Here is a 23,369-nt window from a genome sequence, read left to right on the forward strand (position 1 = left end):
AAGCTGAGTGACTCGTCCTTTCTTTCTTTCTTTCTTTCTTTCTTTCTTTCTTTCTTCCTTCCTTCCTTCCTTCCTTCCTTCCTTCCTTCCTTCCTTCCTTCCTTCCTTCCTTCCTTCCTTCCTTCCTTTCTTTCTTTCTTTCTTTCTTTCTTTCTTTCTTTCTTTTTTCCTCGAACCACTACCGCGTTCGGTTTCTCCTCTTGCTTTCTTTCTCTCTTTTTGACATGGCAGAGATACCTGCTCAGACAAACAGCATGTGCACATCCGAGTGCTTCATCTCCCACCTCTCTCTCCCGTATCACCTCTCTCTCTCTCTCTCTCTCTCTCTCTACCTAAGCCTGATGGCGATCGATAGCACACGCGTCAGTGCTGCAGTACTCTCCACCTTTTGAAGCTCGCTACTCCGCTGGCTCGCCAGGTTGGGTAATACTATACCCCGAGAAACGGAGATGTCATATACGTGCGCGCCGACGGCTTCTGCGCAGTGGAGCCGTGGACAATGCGGGCCCGGTCTCGATCTGCTGCAGCTTGTCGCCGGATCACTCTCCTCCAGGCTTGGCTCTTTTGCCCGCGTCTCGATGCGACCCGTTCTTTTTTTTTTTTTCGCCTGTATACGCGTGACGTAAACAAGTGCCGCAACATTCGTAATGCTCAGAGCGGTGGAAGCGGTACGAATGCAAGATGCTGTGGCCACTCGGGCGTCGATTCGTCATCGGTCGTCTAACTCCTTCAGTCAAAAAATGGTCCTCTCTTTTGTGTGAGACATCGTTCGCGCAATTCCAAGCACTTTCGGTAGACAGGCTGGTTAGCGTAGAGTGTCGGAATTCTCCGCTGAAGTTGCAGAGACCACGTGCCTTTTCGAAGTGGTATTACGAGAAACATTATACCCCGTTTTCTAGGAGGCATCATAGAGATAGGCAGCCTGAAATAGTACAGTACAAGAATGACGGCACGGGACAATATCCGCCCCGTGTCGCCTTGCTTGTTCTTTCTCATACCCCGTGATCATTAGGTGAAACTATGTGCGTGCGCAGTGTAGGGTAGCATACCGCCCCTCCCCCCCCCCCCCCTCCAGATTGGTTATAGCATCCCTGCTTTACCTTTCTCTCCTATTCCTTCCTTCCTTCCTGGCAGATTCCCGAGCGTGACATAAGGAGTGGCATAACAAGTTGCGTATTGAGCATCATCGAAATATATCGGAATTTGAGCGCGTCACTCTTCCCCACAAACGATCTTATTCGAACCAGCCGTGTACGAAAGTTATACTTTGATGAAGATTGGCGGGATGGCTACCAGGTGTGCACGGCACAAGATGGCTTTCGAAGCCAGGGTGGTGAAGCGGAGATTAAATATGCGTTTCTCGATTTCCTCACGGAAATTTGGCGCGTTAATTGCTGTGATTAGAAAATCCCCCTCCAATAGTGTTGCTCTTAGAAAAATAGCACGTCGCAAAAAAAAATGTACAAGCGTAAAATTGGCAGTCCGTCAAACCACGACGACAACACGCGGTCTTTTCTCTGTAGCTATTTTGTCCCTATTGATGCTAATCGCCCCAAGAAGCGCCAGTTCTTTTCCTTTGTTCTTGAAATTACGGGGCGTCTGCTTTCATATTATAGTGCGTATACTTCTATATATGAATACGTGTGCGTTGAGACTGACGAAAGACTGCTCTTTAATGGGCTACAACGTTTTGTTTTAGAGAAACCTGTCAAATTAGCCTCCCGTGCCTCAGCACGATATGTAGTGAAGTTGCGTGCAACCATAGGCGCGAACGTAAGCAGGACAAAAGAAGCCTGTTTTTCTTCGGGCTCGACGGGGAGTGAGGGTACGCTTCGGGGATACTTGCCTTGCGCAAGCCTACTCATGCCATGCAACCATAATGCTTGACCCTCAACTCAACGGCCAATGCTATAGCTGTAGCGACAGCTTTTTAATGCGCATTGAATTACGCACGTGTGCTCAACGCCTCTTGCTTTTTTTTTTGTTCTACCGCTTCAACAATGCAGGACAATTACTAGGTGCGACCCGTTTTACTTTTCTAGTCCTACTTAGTAAGTATTACGAGAGAAAACTTGGCATCTCTATAGCAAAAGCTTGGCATTACTAGCAAAACTTAGCTAGGGTCGAACACTGTTGCTCTGCTGTTGGTTACAATGTTCCAGTATTTCGCCACTACTGCAAACGGCACAGTCCCCCCACCCCCTTTTTTTTTCTTCTTATGGCTTCCAAGGGGAATGTGCGACGTTTCACTGTGGCATCATTAACGACATTCAAGTTGAAGGTTGCGTGACGACCGGTTGTCTAACTGCTGCGTTAGCTTCACAACTATACACCGCTTTATCGGTGGTCCAGAGTACACGTGTTCGTCCCGACCGACAGCACTCGTGACACGTGCTCGCAAGACTAACGGAATGTGACCAAATACGTAAAGGAGTGGGTGAGAAAGGAAGGCGCACCAAGGACTACGCACGTGTAGCAAGGGAAGTTCCAGGGTCGTTACGGGATCCCTTTGAAATTCTCGTTCTCGAAACGCGCCGTCGACGAACTCCTTAGCACGAGTGTTGCCTTACTGGCGTTCAAGAAGTTTTGCGGGTGCCTCTCTCGTTTCGCTGGGTTGAACGATGTCACTAATAGCTTCGCATGGGCGACAGCTGAGAATCTTTGACGCCGGTGCGGTTACACTGGTGACATCAACAGCGCCTTATAGGTTCCACAAGCGGGAATGCGCATTGAATTGAAAGCGCTCCTACATAATCGAGGCTCCCAGGATGCGGCGCCATGCGAAGGTGGAGATTAAGTCGAGTGTTTGACGATTTTGTAGCAGAAGCGGCATCGTCCCATAGTAATAAATATAACGTGCATGTGCCCACCACTCCGGGCGAAAAAAATCAATTGCACAAAATCTCGCATCGAGAAACATTACTCGTTCATGAAACACTAATTGACAAGATTCGCCAGAAAGGCGAGGCATTAAGAGCATAAGCGAGGTTTAGCGTTTCGCTCGAGCCCCTTAGCGCGATTTGAAAGTACCGCGCGTGTCCATATAAGCGTCCGCAGAATCTTCCATTAGGTTCGGGAAGAAGCAATGTTTCACCAGAGCCACTCCTCTTTGTCGAGTTCGAAAAAAAAAAAATAACCTTCGCACTGGTTGTAACAATGAATGTTAAGCAATGATGATGTGCTACTCACGACAGCCTGCCTTTGGTGCTCGGCTCTGAGGGAGTAATAATGGGAAGTAAGCGACTCAAGAATTGCGACGTCATAGGTCTTCGGCCACTATTTTTGTCAAAAACTTGTGTTTCAACCAAGGCGTAGGTTAGTAGTTTTGGGACGTTAAACTCCACATATCAATCAATCAAAAACTTGTGTGTTTCTAGCCTTTCACATTGTACGATGAAGAAGCAGGACCGACTCATTAAAGATATAGGGTTAATTTGCCCCACCCCCTCTCTTATGATTGAAGGGGCACCTCCCCCCCCCCCCCCTCTGTGCGCATGTTTTTTCACGTGTCACAACGCTGCCGGAACGGCGAACGCCAATCAATGCGCCTCCTGAATAGGTGTCGCACCTCTCCTCTGTCTGCAAGCGAATAGTCGAAAGCTTCTGCGAAGCTCTTCGCTTTGTTCAACGGATGAGCTTAAAGACATGCGTTCTTTATAAGCGCCAATTGCTTCATCATGCGCGATTGCGTAGTGAACAGAATGAATAACGAGCACACCTGTGAAGGAAGCGCGTATGCTTCTACACGTTTGCCGCTGTTCTGGTTTAGAGACAATACGCATTGCCCACCACAAAGGTGGCCACGGTCGTTGCGTTTCGATGGCGGCGAAAGGTAAAAACGCCCATGTAGCTTAGATGCCTCAGGTGCCTTACGAAACGCACAACTTGACTAGCGTCGGCGTCGTGGGCATGTGTGATGTAAGATATCATCATTACGGTTCGGAATACGAGCGTGACACGTAGACGACAGGGAGAGCTCGGACAAGCGCTTACTACCAACTGAAAATTTAATGGGAAAGCTGTGAAACAGCTTCTGGTAAATCATATTGACAAATCTTCATAACGCAAAGACGCCACGACGTGTCACGTGATAGATCACCATAATGTGTGACATCATCATTGCGCTATTAAGGCATCCGACTACACGCGACGTCACGTGACGAAGTTGTCACATGACATCGGCGCTTTGTCAAACGCGGCCGATTACGGAGGCAGTGCAAAAACAGGTCAGGTGCAAAAGGCTTGAATTACTTCCGATCCTGGAGCCAATGTAAATCAACGTTAGGTGCAGAGAGCTTTCGTCTTAGCAGAATGCATAAGGGAACATGATTTTTTTTTTTTGGAGGGTGGGGGGTGGTGGCACGTTGAATAAAAACCCGAAGAGTTTCAAACTCATGGTACAGTATCCCGCTATTCGCGGCGAGATCGGGCTATAGACGGCAGCACCATCGCCGCGCTTGTGTGGATAGGCGGTCGGCGGCGTATACGCAGCAGCGCTTCGCTGTAGGCGGTTTAAGTCGATTGCCAGCTTATAAAGCGCATTTACCGCAGCCTAATTAGACATGTATGACCTTCACTTCCACATGGATCTTTTTAAGGCGTAGGCTTGTCTGCCGTCGTAGTCCACGGCCGGGCTAAACTATAGGCCGGCCGTGTGAGCTTCTCCTAGTACTCAGAGTGCTCGCGAGATTGCGATGGCGCTGCGCCACTCGCACCACTCCTACGCATAGGAGACAGACAGACAGACAGACAGACAGACAGACAGACAGACAGACAGACAGACAGACAGACAGACAGACAGACAGACAGACGGACGGACGGACGGACGGACGGACGGACGTCTTTGATGATGTACTGGGAAAGACTCGCGGAAGATTCACGGTTTTGCCGATGAAGCTCCGGTGCTTCGCAAACTCATCATCATTCACTCCGTGGATATGCTGTGATTTTTTTTCGTTGCCAAAAGTAATGCCATGACCACCTTCGAAGAAACCGTTTCTGCACGTTCGACGCCATTAGGTATTCCGCGCACACGATGTCGCCATGAATCACGTGAGTTATAAAAGATTCTCTTGAAGATGAAAGGTATTCACTTCAAGAATTCTAATGACACAATTGCGGAGTGCAGGGCAAGCAGTTACAAAAAAGGAAGTGGGTGAGAGAAAGAGATGGTGGTACGGAACGACGCGTTTACAGTCAGTTGATGAATCGTGTTTCAATTTTGAACTGAGCGTGCGCCGCTATTGATCTGACCCTGAGCCCTACCAATTACCCAGATCTCCTGGTTCGTGCTTTGCGCACTAGCCGTGCTTCTGAAAATGTTTGCTGCTCAGAGAGCAGCGGCGACTCGCGATGGTTCCATCGATGCTGAGACGAGGGGTTCGCGGTATCGATCTCGCTTCTAAGCTCGACCACCACTGCCGACGTCCGTTTTTCGAGATGAAACGGGCACGCTGTACGATGCCTCCCTCCTCGGTCTGCGCCTTTGGTTGGCTGCCCCGTTATGCCCATTAGCTGATGAAAGCGGGTCGCGTAGCACTCTATCCTGTAATGAAGAGAGTTATTTAAGGCTGCAGCTTTCTCTGCCGAGCCTATGCAGAGATACATAAACTTTAAACTAGCCAATTTCTCTAGGCTGGATATCAGCAGGAAGGAGCGGCACGTATTGGGGATATACACATGCGCGTGCCCACATACATACATACATACATACATACATACATACATACATACATACATACATACATACATACATACATACATACATACATACATACATACATACATACATACATACATACATACATACATACATAGAGATAGATAGATAGATAGATAGATTAGATAGATAGATAGATAGATAGATAGATAGATAGATAGATAGATAGATAGATAGATAGATAGATAGATAGATAGATAGATAGATAGATAGATAGATAGATAGATAGATAGATAGATAGATAGATAGATAGATAGATAGATAGATAGATAGATAGATAGATAGATAGATAGATAGATAGATAGATAGATAGATAGACCGGATTCGGGCATCCTGTACGAGATGGAAATCGGTCGTGTAGGCCGACGAGCCACTCCAGTGATCTCCTTCCAGCGATCTTAGACAATACAAGAATTTCGAAAATTGCTGGAGTGAAGAATATGCTTCGAAAAAATGACTAGATACCATTTCAATATCGGTAGTTTGTTGGTCGACGAGTGCCATTGTGTTAGAGTTTTCCTTCAGAAGTCTCCACAACTAGACCCAATTATATAGAGATCAACTCATCAATACTCTTCTCGACAGGTTACTTTCACCCGGAACAGTGATCCCTTACCTTATAGTTAGCTTATGTCTACATCGAAGTCTATTGTAAAGCCATTTGTGTCCGTGTTTGTTTGTGTGTGTTTGTGTGTTTGTTTGTGTGTGTATTTGTGTGTGTGTGTTTGTGTGTGTATGTGCGTGTTTGTGTGTGTGTTTGTGTGTATGTGTTCGTGTGTGTGTGCGTGCGTTTGTGTGTGTGCGTGTGTTTGTGTGTGTGCGTTTGTGTGTGTGTTTGTGTGTTTGTGTGTGTATGTGTGTGTGTTTGTGTTTGTGTGTGTTTGTGTGCGTGTTTGTGTGCAGTGTGTGTGTTCGTGTGTGTGTGTGTGCGTGTGTTTGTGTGTGTGTGCGTGTGTGCGTTTGTGTGTGTGTGCGTGTGTGCGCGTGTGTGTGTGTTTGTTTGCGTGTGTGTGCGTGTGTTTGTGTGTGTTGTGTGTGTTTGTTTGTGTGTTTGTGTTTTGTCTGTGTGCGTGCGTGTGTTTCTGTGTGTGTGTATGTCGTGTGTTTGTGTGCGTGTGTTTGTGTGTGTTGTGTGTGTTTGTTTGTGTGTTTGTGTTTTGTCTGTGTGCGTGCGTGTGTTTCTGTGTGTGTATGTGTGGTTGTGTGTGTGTTTATGTGTGGTTGTGTGTGTGTTGTGTGTGTGTTTGTTTGTGTGTTTGTTTTTCTGCGTGTGTGTGTTACGGTCGCCACCATAATCTTTTCGGTGATGATGACCTCACCAAACGGCTTTCATCTTGCGTACTTGCAGAAGAACAATAAATATTATGCTGATGATCCTTATCATCATCATCGACGATGTTGATAGTAATCTTCATTATGATCTTCTTCAGTCACGATGATCATCATCACGATAAGAAGGATGATAATGACCTTTGAGTGAACAGTTCGCAAACCTTCCCGACACAGATTTCAAGATGTTATTCTTGAACAACAACAACAAGAAAATAATTGCCCGGATGCACACAGCTTCCAGTGTGCACTGGGCACATCAGCATGAGGCGAGCATGGGGAGCTTAGGCAGCGGAGTGGACTTGAATATGTTCATTAGTTCGCAGCTACTTCAGCACGCTGTCACCAATTGTGTGCTCGCACACTAGTTAACACGCCTACGAAAGAATAGAGAAGTTTTTTGCGCCGTAACCTGGCACTCTAAGGTTGTAAAGAACTTGAGAAAGAAAGAGAACCTCGCTCCCTAAAGCTGCATGTATGTGACTAAATTGTGGTCGTCTAACATAGCTATTGTGTTCACACGCAATACAGCAGACACGCACCAAACACGTCCACTAACACAGGCATCGCTTCTGCAACTAGGAAATACAACAGCTGAGTTCACAGGCCTGCGCTGGGCTCTCCATTAGAGTAGGGAAAGAGGGGGGAAGGCAACATTTCAGTAAGTTCCATCTTTTTCCTTTCTTGTGACCCTCTCTTACTAACCCCTTTACGATCAGAACTCATTGCAGAGACGTGACAAAAGTGGGTGAAGAGGGGGGGCGGGAGCACTTTTTGGTGTAGTTGCCTCGATTGTGTAGGAGACTTATTTTAGAAGGGAAAAAAAAACAAATGAACCAAACAGCCAATGAGGCCAGGAAAAGCGTAGGGAACGTTAATTGCTGCCTTTAACTACGGCGCATTACATATAAAAAACAACAGTCAATGTGCTCAATGCTGTATAATCGCCAGTTCGATTCATTTGGTCGTGTCTAACGGATAAAAGAACCCCTCGGTAAAGCTTGACGTTTTTTTTTTGTTGTTGTTGTTGTTGTTGTTTTCGTTCATTAGAAGGAAAAGGTTGTGTGATGCGCGAGAAACAGCGTGACGAGCAGCTCGCGCATGCGCACGCAGGCTCTGCGAAGTGATGGACCTGGACCCGAAACTCATCCTCATCTGGCTGGTGATATTCTCGAACATCGGCGGTGCCGCCACTCCCGTGGGAGACCCGCCGAACGTCATCATCATCTCGAACCCGCAGGTCGCCGCCATGGTGAGAGCGCGATCGCTTGCCTGCTTTTCTACCTGCCTGCCTGTTGCGGGAGGCCAGCCGGAACCGGTTTGCACCGGTTTAGATGGCACTCACTGCCGTGCGCTTTCCAAATGCGCCTGCTTGCGGCGCCATTCGCGCGTTCTACATTCTACGTTTCCTGATAAAGAAGCAAAACAAACAAACAAGCAAAACCAGAAAGGAAGAGCTTCTCACTCTCAGTTTTCCGTTCTTACCGAACACTGCTGTCTCACTTAACGTCCGCACACCCGTACGTCGAGGGTACCTCTTAATTTTTCAAGACGAAGACCAGGACCAGCGAACAAGGGGCGACGACGAAGATGCGTGGTCGTTGCAAGTGCTTCCGTCGTCACCTTTCTTTTGTGCTTTTTCTTTCTGTCAAAATTACCATTTTCTGTTAAAAACAAGGTAATCGTTCTTCCTTTTACCCTGAATAGAGCTTAATTGTTCACTTGCATTAACTTACATTACCCACCAGCTTCGTTGGCCAGGAGGAGGGATAAACAACAAGAGGGAAGGCAGGGAGGTTAACCAGGCACATGCCCGGTTTGCTACCCTACGCTGGGGAAATGGGAGGGGGGGCATGAAGATGAGAGAGAGAGGAAAGAGAAGAGAAAGAGAAAAAAAAAAGAGGATTGTCAGTCAATCGGCTGGCGTGTATGCAGCGGTGGCACTACACAAAAGTTAAAGGTGGTCACGTAGGCCTGTAGTCCTCAAAAAGCACAAGACAGCTTTGACTGCCAATCCCCCTTAAAAAGGTAAGAGCCAGAACAGAGGAACAAGGAAGCAACCAAGCCGTCAATTAATTTTACGGCTTGTGCCTGCTGTGTTCCTACTGAAACGAACGCATCTTTGCTGCCTGACTACCGCAGAAGTGTGCATGCGAAATTTCAAAAGATTGAACCACGGCGCACTTTGCGGAGAGAAATGCACTTATCATTCGCTCGCGAAGGTTTCGAAAACCACTGAACATTATTGTCGTCGTCAGGTGTCATTGTCATAGCACACGCGTTCATTTTTAAATATCTCAAGCGGGTTAGCTCCGAGGTTCAACACACCGAGCACGGACTATGTGCGCATTTTACAGCTGACGGAAAGGCTGGCATTTGATTCATTTGAATATACGTCATTATTAATACAATACAGTTAAGGACAACAAATAAATGCACCTGTGCTGTCCCAGGCCTAATTTTATTTCGTTGCATTTGGTTGTCTCCTGTTTCGCTCATGAACGAATTGTGTGGTCTATAAAACGAAAAATGCGGTAGTTTGCTTCCCCGTCCATTCTGCTACCGCCGTTCGTGCCTGCTACATTTTGCAGCAAACTTCATTATTGCTTCACACAAAAGTCTCTTCTGGCCACCGAACTTCAGCGTTCGCATATACGAATTGGAGTGTGTGTTCAGAGCACGCGAAAGCACGACGTCTATTCACAGCGTTTCCTGACGCTCTGCTGATTAACGACGAAAGTGCGGGGGTCTCACGTTTCGCTGCTACAAGCTATCATTCGAGGGCAATCTGCGAGCTTCAAAATTGCACGTAATTGGTTGCCGTGCGGTGGTGTGGGGAAATGACGTCCGGTAGTCCCTCGCAGGACGTCCTGTTAAATGCTTTTGGCCGAGTGCTGTTAACTAAGCGAGAAAAACGCGAGGTACACCTAATTGACTCGCGCCTTTATTTCCCAGCGTTCGACACTCAACTAGCAACTGCACAATACTGTTTCGCTTCTGCGTCTGGTGCGATGTTTCGCACTGCCGCCGCCAGATGCCAGCGTGCGCGCTAAAGCTGAGAGAAAGACAGAGATGAGAAAGAGGCGGGGAGTTAAAGCTGATTTGCAGCGGTCCGTTTGCTACCCTAACCCAAGGGGAGGGGTAAAGAGAAATAAAAATGGCAAGGGAACCGTAGAGAAGGGCAGACACGCAAAAACAACAAAATTAAAAGGGGGGGGGGGGGTGGCAGTACAACACGCTATTCAGTAGGCCTTTACCGTGGATTGTACATATATAGACACATACGAACATCGTTACTTCGGACTGCTGAGCGAATGTTTTCGGATGTTTGTGCATAGCCATGTGCATTGGTAGGTGTTTAAATGTTCAATGCGCGAATCCAATCGTTTTTAGGCGCACATATCTAGTTGTTCATGATAAGAAACGGCAACGTTGACAGCCCAGTATGCCAGCACAGAAAACCACCCGTATAATAAAAATGTGGATGGGCTCTAGCGTCAGCGCGGTTCCCCTTTATGGGTGTTGGGGGGCCAGTTTGACTCGCTGGCTCTCGTACTGACCCGCCGACCCTCGTATTGGCTAAGTCCGAAATCAAACACTCTTTGCAAGGGAAGCAGAAACGAAATTAACGGGACGGCCTGCCATTGGGCCTCCGCTTCCAGGGCGCAAAGTCGGGAAGTAAACAGTTGTCGGAACGCTACGCCTGAGGTTCTCGGTCGCCATTTCATTCTTCAAAGTGTATATACACATACGTTAAGGTAGACAGCTAGGACCCTGCATGACTTTAACCCTGTGCATTAAAAGATGACTAAACAGGTCCGACTGAGTAAACCTGACTTGGCGTTCCTCAATGGTAATCACGGACTGGGGGGAGTGGCTGCCCCTTTCCACCTGGCCACAAGCCAATGCGAATGGGCGCGCACACGATTTAGTGATATTTACCCATGAAGGAAGAAATAAACTGAAGGAGAAAGAATGCTTGTTTCTCAGCGGGAGAGGGCACATAGTTTCCCGTAAATACGCCAGAGGGAACTCAGTCGCTAGCGTCAATGAAAGCTGCAATTTACGGCGCTTCAGCCAGCATCGGAATGATGGGCAGTATGCGGATTTTTTCTAACCTTTGCTCTTTCGGCTCCATTTGACCCCATGTGGCCTGAATTCGCTTTGTGACAAGAAATTCAGCAAAGGTTGAGACGCTTCAGTGCCTTCACCTTTCTAGGCTCGCCAATTCAATTGATTGATTGATATGTGGGGTTTAACGTCCCAAAACCACATATGATTATGAGAGACGCTGTAGTGGAGGGCTCCGGAAATTTTGACCACCTGGGGTTCTTTAACGTGCACCCAAATCTGCGCACACGGGCCTACAACATTTCCGCCTCCATCGGAAATGCAGCCGCCGCAGCCGGGATGCTCACCAATTCAAATCCACTCACGAAGTTCCCAATGGTTCGTGCTTTTATTCGAAAAAAAAAACAGAACACATAAAGAACGAAAGGTACAAGTGCGCTCACCGACCGCAAGTACGAAGACTAAGCAAATCCGTGAACTACCCATAATTCCTTTGGTGTCTGAGCGATCTAAGCGCCAAAGTTCTTCGCTCTTGTAAATATTGTAGGGAACTCTATGGGAGATAGTATTACGTCAAGCAGCTAACCTTAGTCCTCTAACCTTGGCAAAGAAAAGACCTTCGTGATGTAATTTCATTCGCTTTTGTTTTGTAGCATAGGCCCGGCACGTGACTTCTCAGAGACAGTTTATTAGCTGAGAATATATATATATATATATATATATATATATATATATATATATATATATATATATATATATATATTGTAATAAACGTAATTCGTTACAACAATATATATATATTATTTTGCTGCGCTGCCATATGTAGCTTCTCCTGCGCGTTGTAGGGATCACGTCTTGTGCACTATACATTTATTGAACAATGAACGAGAGGGGGGGGGGCTGAAATGCGGTACTGTATTTCAGCACAACTGAACTTGAATGTTCGTTCGTTTGTTGCAAAAATGAGAAGGATACTCACTAGTACAGCACAAATATTAAATAACGCTCAAATGTACGCGAGTGTTCAGTCACATGTAGTACCAAACTACGTGGAATGGTTAATTGATTGATTGACTGGTATCGTAATTTGAGGTTTAGATTCCCACTTGCCGCATTCAAAGTTTGTATAGTAACAAGGGGCGGGTTTGTTCCTAGATAAAGTATACATAGCGAAATTCGGCAGATACCACCTGCCTTGGGAATCGATGTTATGCGATCCATGCGGGGGGGGGGGGGGAAGAAGGTTAATGTGTTGTATTGTTTTTATTGAAAGAAACATTCCAAAAGGACGCTGAATATGTGTACAGATGTACGCACGGACATGTGTTGAACAGTCGCACGTTTAAACATGGATATTGGCAACACCAGAAGCGGTGAGCTGATATGTAGAGGATGTACCAGTGAGGATGGCGGCCCTGGACATTGCTACATAAATGAGCTTCAGTGGATGGAGCTTCCCTCCAATTGTCGTTAACCCGACGTGACGGCTGTATGATAGGAGTACAGATGCACTGTGTATAGGATTGGATAGCCAGCACTCCAACCACAATCGACGTTTCACGAACGTTGCGGTCTACTTAAAAAGCAGTTCCGAGACTTGGCGTGACCCTGTGGTAGAATACTTTATTGCCGCGCAGAATGCTGGCGTTCGATTCCTGCTGGGAGCACAATATTTATTCTCTGCGTTCGTATAGTCAACACTGCTGATGGTAGCTTTTAGGGGCAAAGCTCTTTGGTGCCAAACTAGCTGGCGTTCATCACGCCCCACAAAACGTTAACCGAAACTAAACACCTTCCCAACAACAAAAAAACGGGAACAGAAGTGTAAACAATCGACTTTATATGTAATAAACTTTACGACACCACAATACATGGTCACCAACGCCGTCCATTCGTCCAGCCTCCCGTGCATCATACCATTCGGGCATTCGGCCACCGGGCATTCGGCCACCGGGCATTCGGCCACCTGTCCATCCGTCCATCTGCCCGCCCTTTATACTGGTCGGTGACATCAACGTGGACATTATGGGCCTTAGGACATAGCTTCGCCCACTCGTCATCATTCACTTCGTGGAGGTGCACTGTTTTTTTTCTTCTTCTTAACGCCCTCAGACTAAAATTACCAATGTCTATTCGTGCCGTTCCTTGAAGGATTTAAACTATCAGTCATCTTCAGTGCATTGCGCTTAACTACTATTGATCCTAACCCGACGTGACAGCTGTATTGTAGGAGTACATATGTAATGTTTATGAATTTGTATAGCCATCACTGAATGCCCAATTGACGTTTCACGAACATTACGGCCTACTTGAAATGCAGTTGTTTGACCTGGCGTATAGCTTTTATCCGGTATTGTAGATAATGCAGGACTAATTGACATCGGAGTCTCGAATCGGGCAACGGCATATACAAGAGTACAGGGCAGTTCTCATGCTCGCCTTGACCGGATTTACGTGTCCTCATCACTCCTATCTCGTAAAATGTCCTGCAGCACCGAAGCTGTACCATTCATTCCCTGACCATTGTATTGTCATAGCGCAAATTGGTGAAAATCGTCACCAACAATTTTGTTTCCAGTGGGCCCTTTAAAAATGAATGCGAAGCTCTTCTGTGATCAGAAATTCATGAATTGTGTCCAGATGACAATGAGACAATCCTTTTCGATTGATTTGCATATCTTTGCTGGTTGGGAGCTTTTTAAACAAGATGCTTGTGCTATCGATTTAGAAATCGGGGATGTTAAGTCTTTCTACAGAAAGAATTGTGAAAAGATACTTCTTAAAAGTATTTGCAATCTTTATGAGATGGAATGCGAAATGCCGGGAAAGAACATAAAAGACATTGAGAATATTAAGTGCCAACTACCGGGATATGATGCTGCTCGCTACCAAGGGGCACGCATTAGATCTCGGAACCAGCGCACTTTAAATTCTGAGCAACCGACGCGCCAAGCTTTACTTGATGAGCAACGCCATGCGATTTCTAAAGTTACTCCAGACTTGTACTCTAACGGGGGCTTCATAAAAGATCATAGAAACATTACTTTGGCGTTCGAAAAGTACTATAACAGTTTATTTAGCTCCCCCTCTGATGATCCTGACATTCACCTCAGGGCTAGTTTTGTTTGTGAACCCCTTGAAGGACAATGATTGCGCAGTCATTAATGGACCCATTACTATACAGGAAATCGAGCAAGCAATCGACAACTTGCCTTTATTGAAAACGCCTGATCCTGATGGCATCTCAGGCGAATTTTACAAAGCTTTCAAGAAAACGCTTGCTCCTATATTGCTGAATATTTTTCAGATGAGTTATGACATGAATACACTCCCACAATCTTTTTGCAAAAGTCACACTGTGTTAATACCGAAAACAACTGACAAGGAAAAACTTCGCTTCGTCGAGGGCTACAGACCAATACCGCTCTCAAACGTGGACTACAAAATTTTCACAAAAGTATCATCAAATAGGTTGCAATTTGCTATGTCGAATCTCATTGGGTCTCATCAGAAATGTGGAATTAGGGGTCGATCCATAAAAACCAATATACATGTCGCTCGTACAGTGCTTCAGTACTGTCATGGTTTTCAAAAAAACATCTCGTGATGCTACAGGTAGAACTTGCAAAAGCTTTTGATCGCGTTTGTCATTCCTTCCTTTTTTCTCTTCTCGAACATGCCAATGTTGGCAAAGTTGTTCTTAAAGGCGTCAAACCATGCTATAATGTACGCTCAACTCGTCTGATAGTTAATGGTCAACTCTTCAAGCCTGTTTCTATTCGCTCTTCTGTAAAACAGGGATGCCCGATGCCACCTCTTCTATTTGCACTTTATCTAGAACCACTGGGCTTAAGCATAATACAGTTGAGTTGCATTCATGCCTTCAATATATTAGGCAGTGAAGTTAAAGTATTAGCTTATGCAGACGATGTCGCATTCTTTTGCACAGATAAGCCATGTATCGAAAATGTGGTATATACTATTGAAAAGTTTCGCGTAGTCTCAGGAGCCCGTTTAAATGTCTCTAATAGTTTATGTCTGTGGTTTGGCTTGTGGGGTAGTACACCAAACCACTTTGCAGGGATTAATAGGACAAGAACTCCTCCAACATACCTCAGTGTGTTATTGCATGCATATACGTTCAGTGCGCAATACTGGAAGGAATGCGTTCCTAAGCTTGAACGACAGGCTAAGACATTTGTTGCCTATCAACATTCAATCTTTAGGAGAGCTGAATCTTGCAATACTTTCTTAGCAACAAAGCTTTACTATGTATTGCAACTTATTGATCGCGCAAGATTTTATATAGAACGCTTTTATCGGATTGTCGCTACTTTCACATGGTCTTCGACTTTTGAGCCCATGCGTCGTGATAATATATTCAAGCCAATTGGTGAGGGTGGGTTAGGATTAAAACACCTTTCTCTATGGCCAATAGTGTCACAATTCTTTTTTCGAGACAATTCCCATCCTGTAATCCGTTCCTTCTTGCAGGTTACACTTGTTGATTGCTTACCAGATTTAACTGTTTCATCCAAATTTTCCGAACGCCCATGCTTGTGGGGATTCATGCAGAAAGTTTACCTCGCAGATCAGTTCCTTAAAGCTCGCTTTTCTGTAGAATTCCTGTACACAGCATCGCGCAAGGTGCTGTATAAGGATCTACTGAGTACACTCTTCCCACCTCCATTGTACCGCTCACTGTTCTCCAATCTTACAGGCCGCGACGTGTTGAAGTGAGTGCACAAAATGTTCATTCCACCGAATTCGAAAACATTCTTCTGTAAACACCACTCTGAAACATTGGCGGCAAACACATGGTTAAAAAGAAAGGGTATTTTTATTCCGTCTGTTAACTGCCGTCTGTGTGATGTGCCGGAAACGATGGAACATTGCTTTGTTAGCTGAAAAGATGCCATACTGTTTCGGGATGTCCTTTAGCGAGCACTAAAAAAATGTTTTGTCATTAATTCTCACACAATACGTTATCTTCTACCAGCAGCGCTTGAAGTGCCGTGTGATATGTTCTTCCTCATGGGTATGCACAGCTTGTGGAAGACAAGAATGCAAGACTGCAATGCAGAGCCCACCACCTCTTCAAGCACACACTTCATTCAAATGGCTATCCACCCTTAAAACATTTACAAAGAGCTGGACTTTAGACCGGTTTGGTACTCCATCTTAAAGAGCGGTTTGACCTTACCCCTTTCTTGTTTGCACAACACGATGTGAAGAACTCTCGATATGAAGAACTCACGCTGTGTTAGCCATTGAGTGTTTATGAGTAACGCTTGGGTGCTTATTGTCGCCATTTCATTGTACTTTTGTGTGCTTGATTTTGTCTTTATTACGCAAATACTTTAATTAATACCATGAAAAAACCTGGCGTATAGCTCTGTGGTAGAATATTTGGTTGCCACGCATAATTCTGGCGTTCCATTCCTGCTGGCACCCTGACATTTTTCCTTTAAATTCGTCGGACCAAAGCAGCCAATGTAAGCTTTCTTTTTAACGATCACGCGTTAAAATTACCCATGTGTGTTATTGCCGTTCCCGTGTAGCTGATAATCACCATCATCAGCCAGACTACGCCAGCTGCAGGACAAAGGCATCTCCCATGTTCCGCCAGTCAACTCGGTCCTGTGCTTTCTGCTGTCACTTTATGCCCGTAAACTTCCTAATCTCATCTGCCCACCTAACTGTCTGTCTCCTCCTCACCCACTTGCCGTCTCTGGAAATCTAGTCAGTTGCGCTTAATGACCAGCGGCTACCCTGCCTACGCGCTACGCGCCCGGCCCATGTCCATTTCTTCTTATTGATTTCAACAATGCTATTCTTAACCCTTGCTCGTTACCTGATACACTCTGTTCTCTTCTTTCTTGTCTCTTAATGTTACATTTATCATTTTTCTTTCTATCGCTCACTGCGTCGTCCTCAATTTGAGCTGAACCATCTTTGTAAGCCTCTTGTGTAGATATGAAGTGTCCATCAACAGTGGCACTTAGCCGCCCACGAATGTGTGCCACTGTCTGGCGAAAGTATTTGACGACGTACGTGACGGTACTGTGACATTACCGACACGACGGTATCGCGACAGCATTGTGACCAGCAAGTCGTATTCGTCAAGCCATCTGACCCTTTCATACTAATTTTGGAGGATAGATAGATAGATAGATAGATGATAGATAGATAGATAGATAGATAGATAGATAGATAGATAGATAGATAGATAGATAGATAGATAGATAGATAGATAGATAGATAGATAGATAGATAGATAGATAGATAGATAGATAGATAGATAGATAGATAGATAGATAGATAGATAGATAGATAGATAGATAGATAGATAGATAGATAGATAGATAGATACCAAACGTTTTTGCACTACGCAAAAAAAAACGCTCCGCATTTAAAATTTAGGCCATCTTTCACTGTGGAGGGAACCACGTGAGGACGAAATTGCACTTTACCTATTGAAGACGTGCCGAACGGAACGACGCGTAGAAACGATGCGTAGAAACGACGCTTTGAAGAAACTAATCGGGAACGTCATGGTCATGATGCATCACTAAACTTTACCAGAAGCACTGCGAGATTGCAGTGTGTGAGTGCAGAGCGTGCAGTGTGAGACTACAAAGCCTACAGAGTGTGTGACCGTTGCAGAGTGGATATAGTGACTGGCATCATTTGTCGCGGATCGGTAGTGGGTTAAATTACTGTCGGCGGAATTTTTTTCTTTGTCTTTTGATCAAGTGTATTTTATAACGTTATTTCCGTGACAAAAATGCGTCACTAAAATGTTGGTGGATCCCGACATAACACACCTTAGTGCTGAAAAAAAAATGCTAAAAAGAAAAAAAAAGGTCACTGATTTGTGGTGTGTGCAGCGTTCCGTAAAGAGAAGCCAGTCAACTTTCTTTTCGATTTAACGTGAATGTGTCACAACACTCGTAACAAGAAAATGGTCGGAAATCTTGTTTTGCCTCGAATAGGGCTCCCCCTTTTAGAACTTTACCTGGAGTAACGAGCCTGGTTAGCCATGTACGCACCCTAACGTGCCATGAGTTCTTTTTATAATTACCACTGGATTGCTTCGGGCATGGTGATCTCTTGAATACACAATTACTTTCCTGCAATGAACAGGCGATATGTACTTAACCCTTTTTTATTTTTTATTTGTAACGAATTGCTCGCTACCTCCGCTTTACCAGTCACGGTTCATACGCCGTGAACTGAAGTGTTGCGTACACCCAAGTTCAACCCACTCTTAGTCATGTTGCGAATAATAAGCAGTAATAAGTCAGTGGTGGAAATTCCTATTCATCGTCACGCGCCTACACCGAGGCACGGACATCGGGGAAAACTATATCGCTCGCTCACTTCCTCCTATGACTATACGACGAGGGATTTTCACATTCGGTGCAATGGTTGTTTTGTTGCAATCTTTTGCGCAACGCACCGCCTTTATGGCCATATCACAGTTGGCTTCGTCGCATCGTATACACTGCCAATTCGGCTTTTAAAATAGTGGAGGCTGTGTTCAAAAGGCTAAAACCGTATGGTGGTGTCGATGCAGAATCAATCATCGTATTGCGCTGCTAAGCTATTGAGGATGCTGGTTCGAATACTTGCCAAAGCGGCCGCAATAAGATGGTGGTGAGATTATCTATCTATCTATCTATCTATCTATCTATCTATCTATCTATCTATCTATCTATCTATCTATCTATCTATCTATCGATGTAATATCATACTTCTCGCACTGTCCACACTTTATTTACAAAGCGCAATAGCACAGGCGTAAGTGATTTGGAGCACTGATATATAACGCTCTCAAGGAGGCGGACGTGGTTTTCTTTATATTTGTTCTGTTATATTTCTATTATTATTATTATTATTATTATTAATATTATTATTATTATTATTATTATTATTATTATTATTATTATTATTATTATTATTATTATTATTATTATTATTATTATTATTATTATTATTACCGATGGAAAAGGATAAGAGGAGGATTTGTCACGGGGCGTATAGAGGCTTGCACGTTTCGAAATGCTCCTTGAGCCCGGAGCAAACAAACATCGGGCGTATGGCGCCGATAGCGATGTGGCAGCGAATCTGAGTCGTTTCGAGAGCGATCCCGTCTCGAGTATCAAAGCAATGCGATCTCGCGCGGTCCTCTGCTCTGAAGTGTACGTCGTCGGTCACTTGGCAGCGGCTATGCCTTTCGAAAGTGCACGTTTGTTTGCTTGCGCAGCTCTATCTCGCTTCTCACGCTTTCCAGGAATAGGAAGGCGTCCGAGATTCAGTAATGTTTATGCTGAGCAGGTATCAAAGAGGTTCCAGGACTAGCCCCGAGGGTGCATAAAGATCTAAAAAAAATGCTTAGACTAGCCCTTCAAGGTTTGGTGGTGCGACCTTATTTGGAAGGCAAATATGTCCAAACCTTTGGCGAGATATTTATGAATGTGCAGAAATAGAAACGGCACTGGTACATTATTCAGTGCGTGAGTGATAATATAACAAGTCGATATTGCAAAGTAAGTCAATGTGCATGCGCATTAGCTGATCTCCATTCGTCCATGGTCGCCAACCGCTTTGTGGCTACTCGGCATACAATGCGGCGTGTCCAGCATCTGAAATGAGACCTTTCTCAACGCGACGTCGAAATAAAGACCGCCAAAACTAGACTTGAGAAGTAATTCTGAGGTGGACAGATATGGAAACTTGGAGGTGGTAAAAAGGCGTGAAAAAATAAAGGGGAAAGTGATCAATTTGACTAATACGTTTTTGACACCATCAACAGGTCAAGGCCGATATGTGACGCTTGTCCGCTGTTCGCTCATCATGTACATAAACGAGGGAAGAAAGGTTTAAGGGTTTTTTCCATTCGTAGGGGCCTCTTGTTTCAATAAGGCACAGTATCGTCATGACGCAAGCGCACAGTATAAACAACGTGGTGGTCAGTTGCATGGATGTACCCTCCTCCTTTTTTTAACAAGAAAGTGCTTTATGCCGGCGCCCACCATGGCTTCACTGACGTATTTACGTAACGGATATGATGGTGTAAAATATATATTATTAACATATTACTAAGAAAAAAACAGGAAGAAAGATTCTGTCGCGTAGCGTCCAACCAGCAATCTCTCAATGTGCAGCGCGCGGCGCTAGCTACAATACGTGGTCTGGGTGCTAACGGCAAGCCATTTATGCCCACCATACACGGTTTGAGAAGCATTAGCGTGTTTTCGTTATCAGTACCGAGATGGCGCGACGGGCTCACGTCGCTTAGGGAGCCTCCATGTGCGCACCACCTCCGAGCCGACGTGCACATGAAGGCTTCCTAACGTTGCGTTGGGCGCGCTCTAAAAGGTCGTCGCTTCCAGTAAGCGCCGTCTCTCCTGCGCGCGCACAAATCAGACTCGTCATTGGGGAGAGGACGAAGGTCACTTCTCTCGCTGCCGATGCCGCGTTTACAAAAGGAGCGCGCTGAAGGTTTCCTAACGTTGCGTTGGGCGCGCTCTAAAGGTCGCCGCTTCCAGAAAGCGCCGTCTCTCCTGCGCGCGCACAAATCAGACTCCTGATTGGGGAGAGGACGAAGGTCACTTCGCTCGCTGCCGATGCCGCGTTTACAAAAGGAGCGCGCTGAAGGCTTCCTAACATTGCGTTGGGCGCGCTCTGAAAGGTCGTCGCTTCCAGTAAGCGCCGTCTCCCCTGCGCGCGCACATATCAGACTCGTGATTGGGGAGAGGACGAAGGTCACTTCTCTCGCTGCCGATGCCGCGTTTGCAAAAGGAGCGCGCTGCTGACCTACGATGAATTGTGGCAGTTGTTCGCGCTTGTCCTGTGTATACTTGTGCGCTCGTTTCGTGCGTCTTTCTCTCTGTGTGAACAGCGCGCTTTAGGTGTCGAGGTGTGACAGTTGTTAGTCCGCGCTCGTATTGTGTATGCTAATTTATTGCGTGCTTTCTTCTCGAGGTGTGCGCTGCAAGCTTCGAGCTGCTTACCATTCTTCGCATGACTTGGCAATTTGTGGCTGTTGCTGAAGCAATGCATATAAAGCTCCAGGCCTGCGCGGAAGGCGCAGCACAGTCACAGTGAAGGCTAAAACAGTGGCCTTTGAGATACTTTTCAAAACACTCGTTGGGTCACTGATGCAAGCACACTTGCTTGATACCCACAGGGCATTTTTTTAGTAGTAGGCCACCAGTCGCTATGCTATTTGTCGTCATTCTCTGGGAAGCGTGGTATCCACTAAACACTTGCAAGGAATATTGTGCCAATTGTTCATGCAGCGGCTGACGACGATGAGGAATAATGGCTGAAGAGGGTATCCGCCATAGCTAATAGGGGAACAAGAACAAGCTCTTGCATTTGATTGGAGCATTTGACGGCCCACTCGTTACGCTATTCGCATTGTGCTACGACTCGTTGTTCTTTCGCTGTTTTAAAGCGCTTTATAAGTCGTATTAACGCGATTGCTTTCCCGACCTCAAGCCTGCCTAAGGCAAGTTTGACAGCAAGTCACAAGCAATGGCGTAGCTCAGTGGTAGAATACTGCAGTGAACCTCCTTCGAGCCCCACTGTGTCATTGGTGCTAGGTTTTTTTCTAATTTCACGCGATGTGGTTACGGACACCGGCGACGGCGGCGGACAACTGCACGTGACCCGAGTTCTGATCTCATAACAGCTTTCGCTGTAATAAACGCTCAACTATGTCTGTTAGGACAAGTTTCACTTTCGTGTTACGCCCATTTCTATAGATAGGAGGATGAGCCACGTTTTTTTCTCCTCTTTTCATTCTCTCTCCTCTCACTCTCTCTCATCTTTATACTCCCCTTTCCCTTTCCCCCAGCGTAGGGTAGCAAAACAGGCAAGTGCCTGGTTAACCTCTCTGCCATCTGTCTTGTAGTTCTTCCTCCTTCCTTCTTTTTTTAGGACGTATAAATTTTCGGATTCTCATTTGCTGTAAAGAGAGACCACTTCACCCTGGTGAAGCGGTACAGAAACCCTAATACTTCACTAGCGCGGCGTACAGCCTGTCGTCCTAAAAACTGGCTATCTTTTCCTGTCTATTGACGCGATAGCGTTAAAGAGCTCGTGTCACAGAAATTGTGGCGTCGGCGTCTGCGACGTTATTCATGAGCGAAAAATCATTACGGATGCAACGAATCAAAATAAGCGGTCAGACCCCTCCCCCCCCCCCCACCCGCCTACTTCTTTCACTTCTGTGCGCACGCCTATAGTGCTGTCACGACAGAAAGTTCAGGCCCCTAGAGTCGTTCCATAGAGTTGGTTTATCCTCTGGCGAAACATAATTAGTTATAGCAGCGTGCGCTAAGTCACACAAGGCTGGATCACACGGGACAGCTGGTGGGCACCAGCTGGTCCTGGCTTGGCCGGGCCTTTCACGTGGCACATTCACACTCTTTTCTATATGCTACATGATTGTTCTACACATGGTTTTTCTACACATGGCTACGCAATTTTTCTTTCTTTTCTTGTGTTCCTTTTTTTTTCTCTTTCTGTCTCTGCAAATTTTTTCTATCATTTTCCCGCTCCCTTTTTTTTTTCTATCTCCCGCTTACTTGTGCCTTCTCCCTCTCTCTGTGCTGTTGCTTCCTTCTTCTTTCCTTCCGCTCAGTCTCACATCTCTCCTCACTCTGACTTTCCTTTTTCAACCCATGACTACATTATACTATGCTATGCTATGCATACTATGGTATTATACTATATAGAATATGCTCTTCTGACGTACGTTGATCAATAACTTAAAACCACAAGCACAACAAAAACAAGCAGTAACGCGCCTATAAACAGGCAATAAAGCAAAAAAAAAGTTGATCGATAACTTAGCGGTTACGACGCTCGGCTTCGGATCGTGGGTAAGCGGGTTCGAATCTCACTTGGCTAACAATTTTTTTTTTCGACAAGAATTTCTTTTTGTTGCTCTTTCGGTGTACCCGTTATCTCACCCGTCAGAGTTATTCCATCCCACGCCGGACAAATGGGCGCCCGTATACTGGCCGCTAAAGAGGAGGAAGATGAATAAATACGCCGCGTGTCGGTTCATGATGCTGATGATTTTCTACTTACTACACACGGCACACCTCGAGCATCACATCTCTTCTGGAAAAAAGTTTACGGAAACTCATGGACGAAATTCTCGAGCAGCGCGTAAACGTTGGGGCTGCTGCATCCATTACGGAACCTTACGCCAAGTCCTCCTAATGGTCTG

The 23,369-nt window shown here is 45.7% G+C and overlaps 1 protein-coding gene across 1 annotated transcript in view; it reads left to right on the top strand.

Moving 5' to 3' along the window:
• Positions 1 to 23,369, top strand: part of LOC119170067 (P protein-like) — a 269,389-nt gene that overhangs the window by 60,958 nt on the left and 185,062 nt on the right. The window contains exon 6 of the mRNA XM_075880449.1: positions 8,162 to 8,300. Coding sequence (XP_075736564.1) covers positions 8,162 to 8,300 — 139 coding nt within the window. The remainder of the gene's footprint in view (positions 1 to 8,161; positions 8,301 to 23,369) is intronic.

This window comes from Rhipicephalus microplus, chromosome 2, assembly GCF_043290135.1.
Source record: "Rhipicephalus microplus isolate Deutch F79 chromosome 2, USDA_Rmic, whole genome shotgun sequence".
Classification (NCBI taxonomy): Eukaryota; Metazoa; Arthropoda; class Arachnida; order Ixodida; family Ixodidae; genus Rhipicephalus; species Rhipicephalus microplus.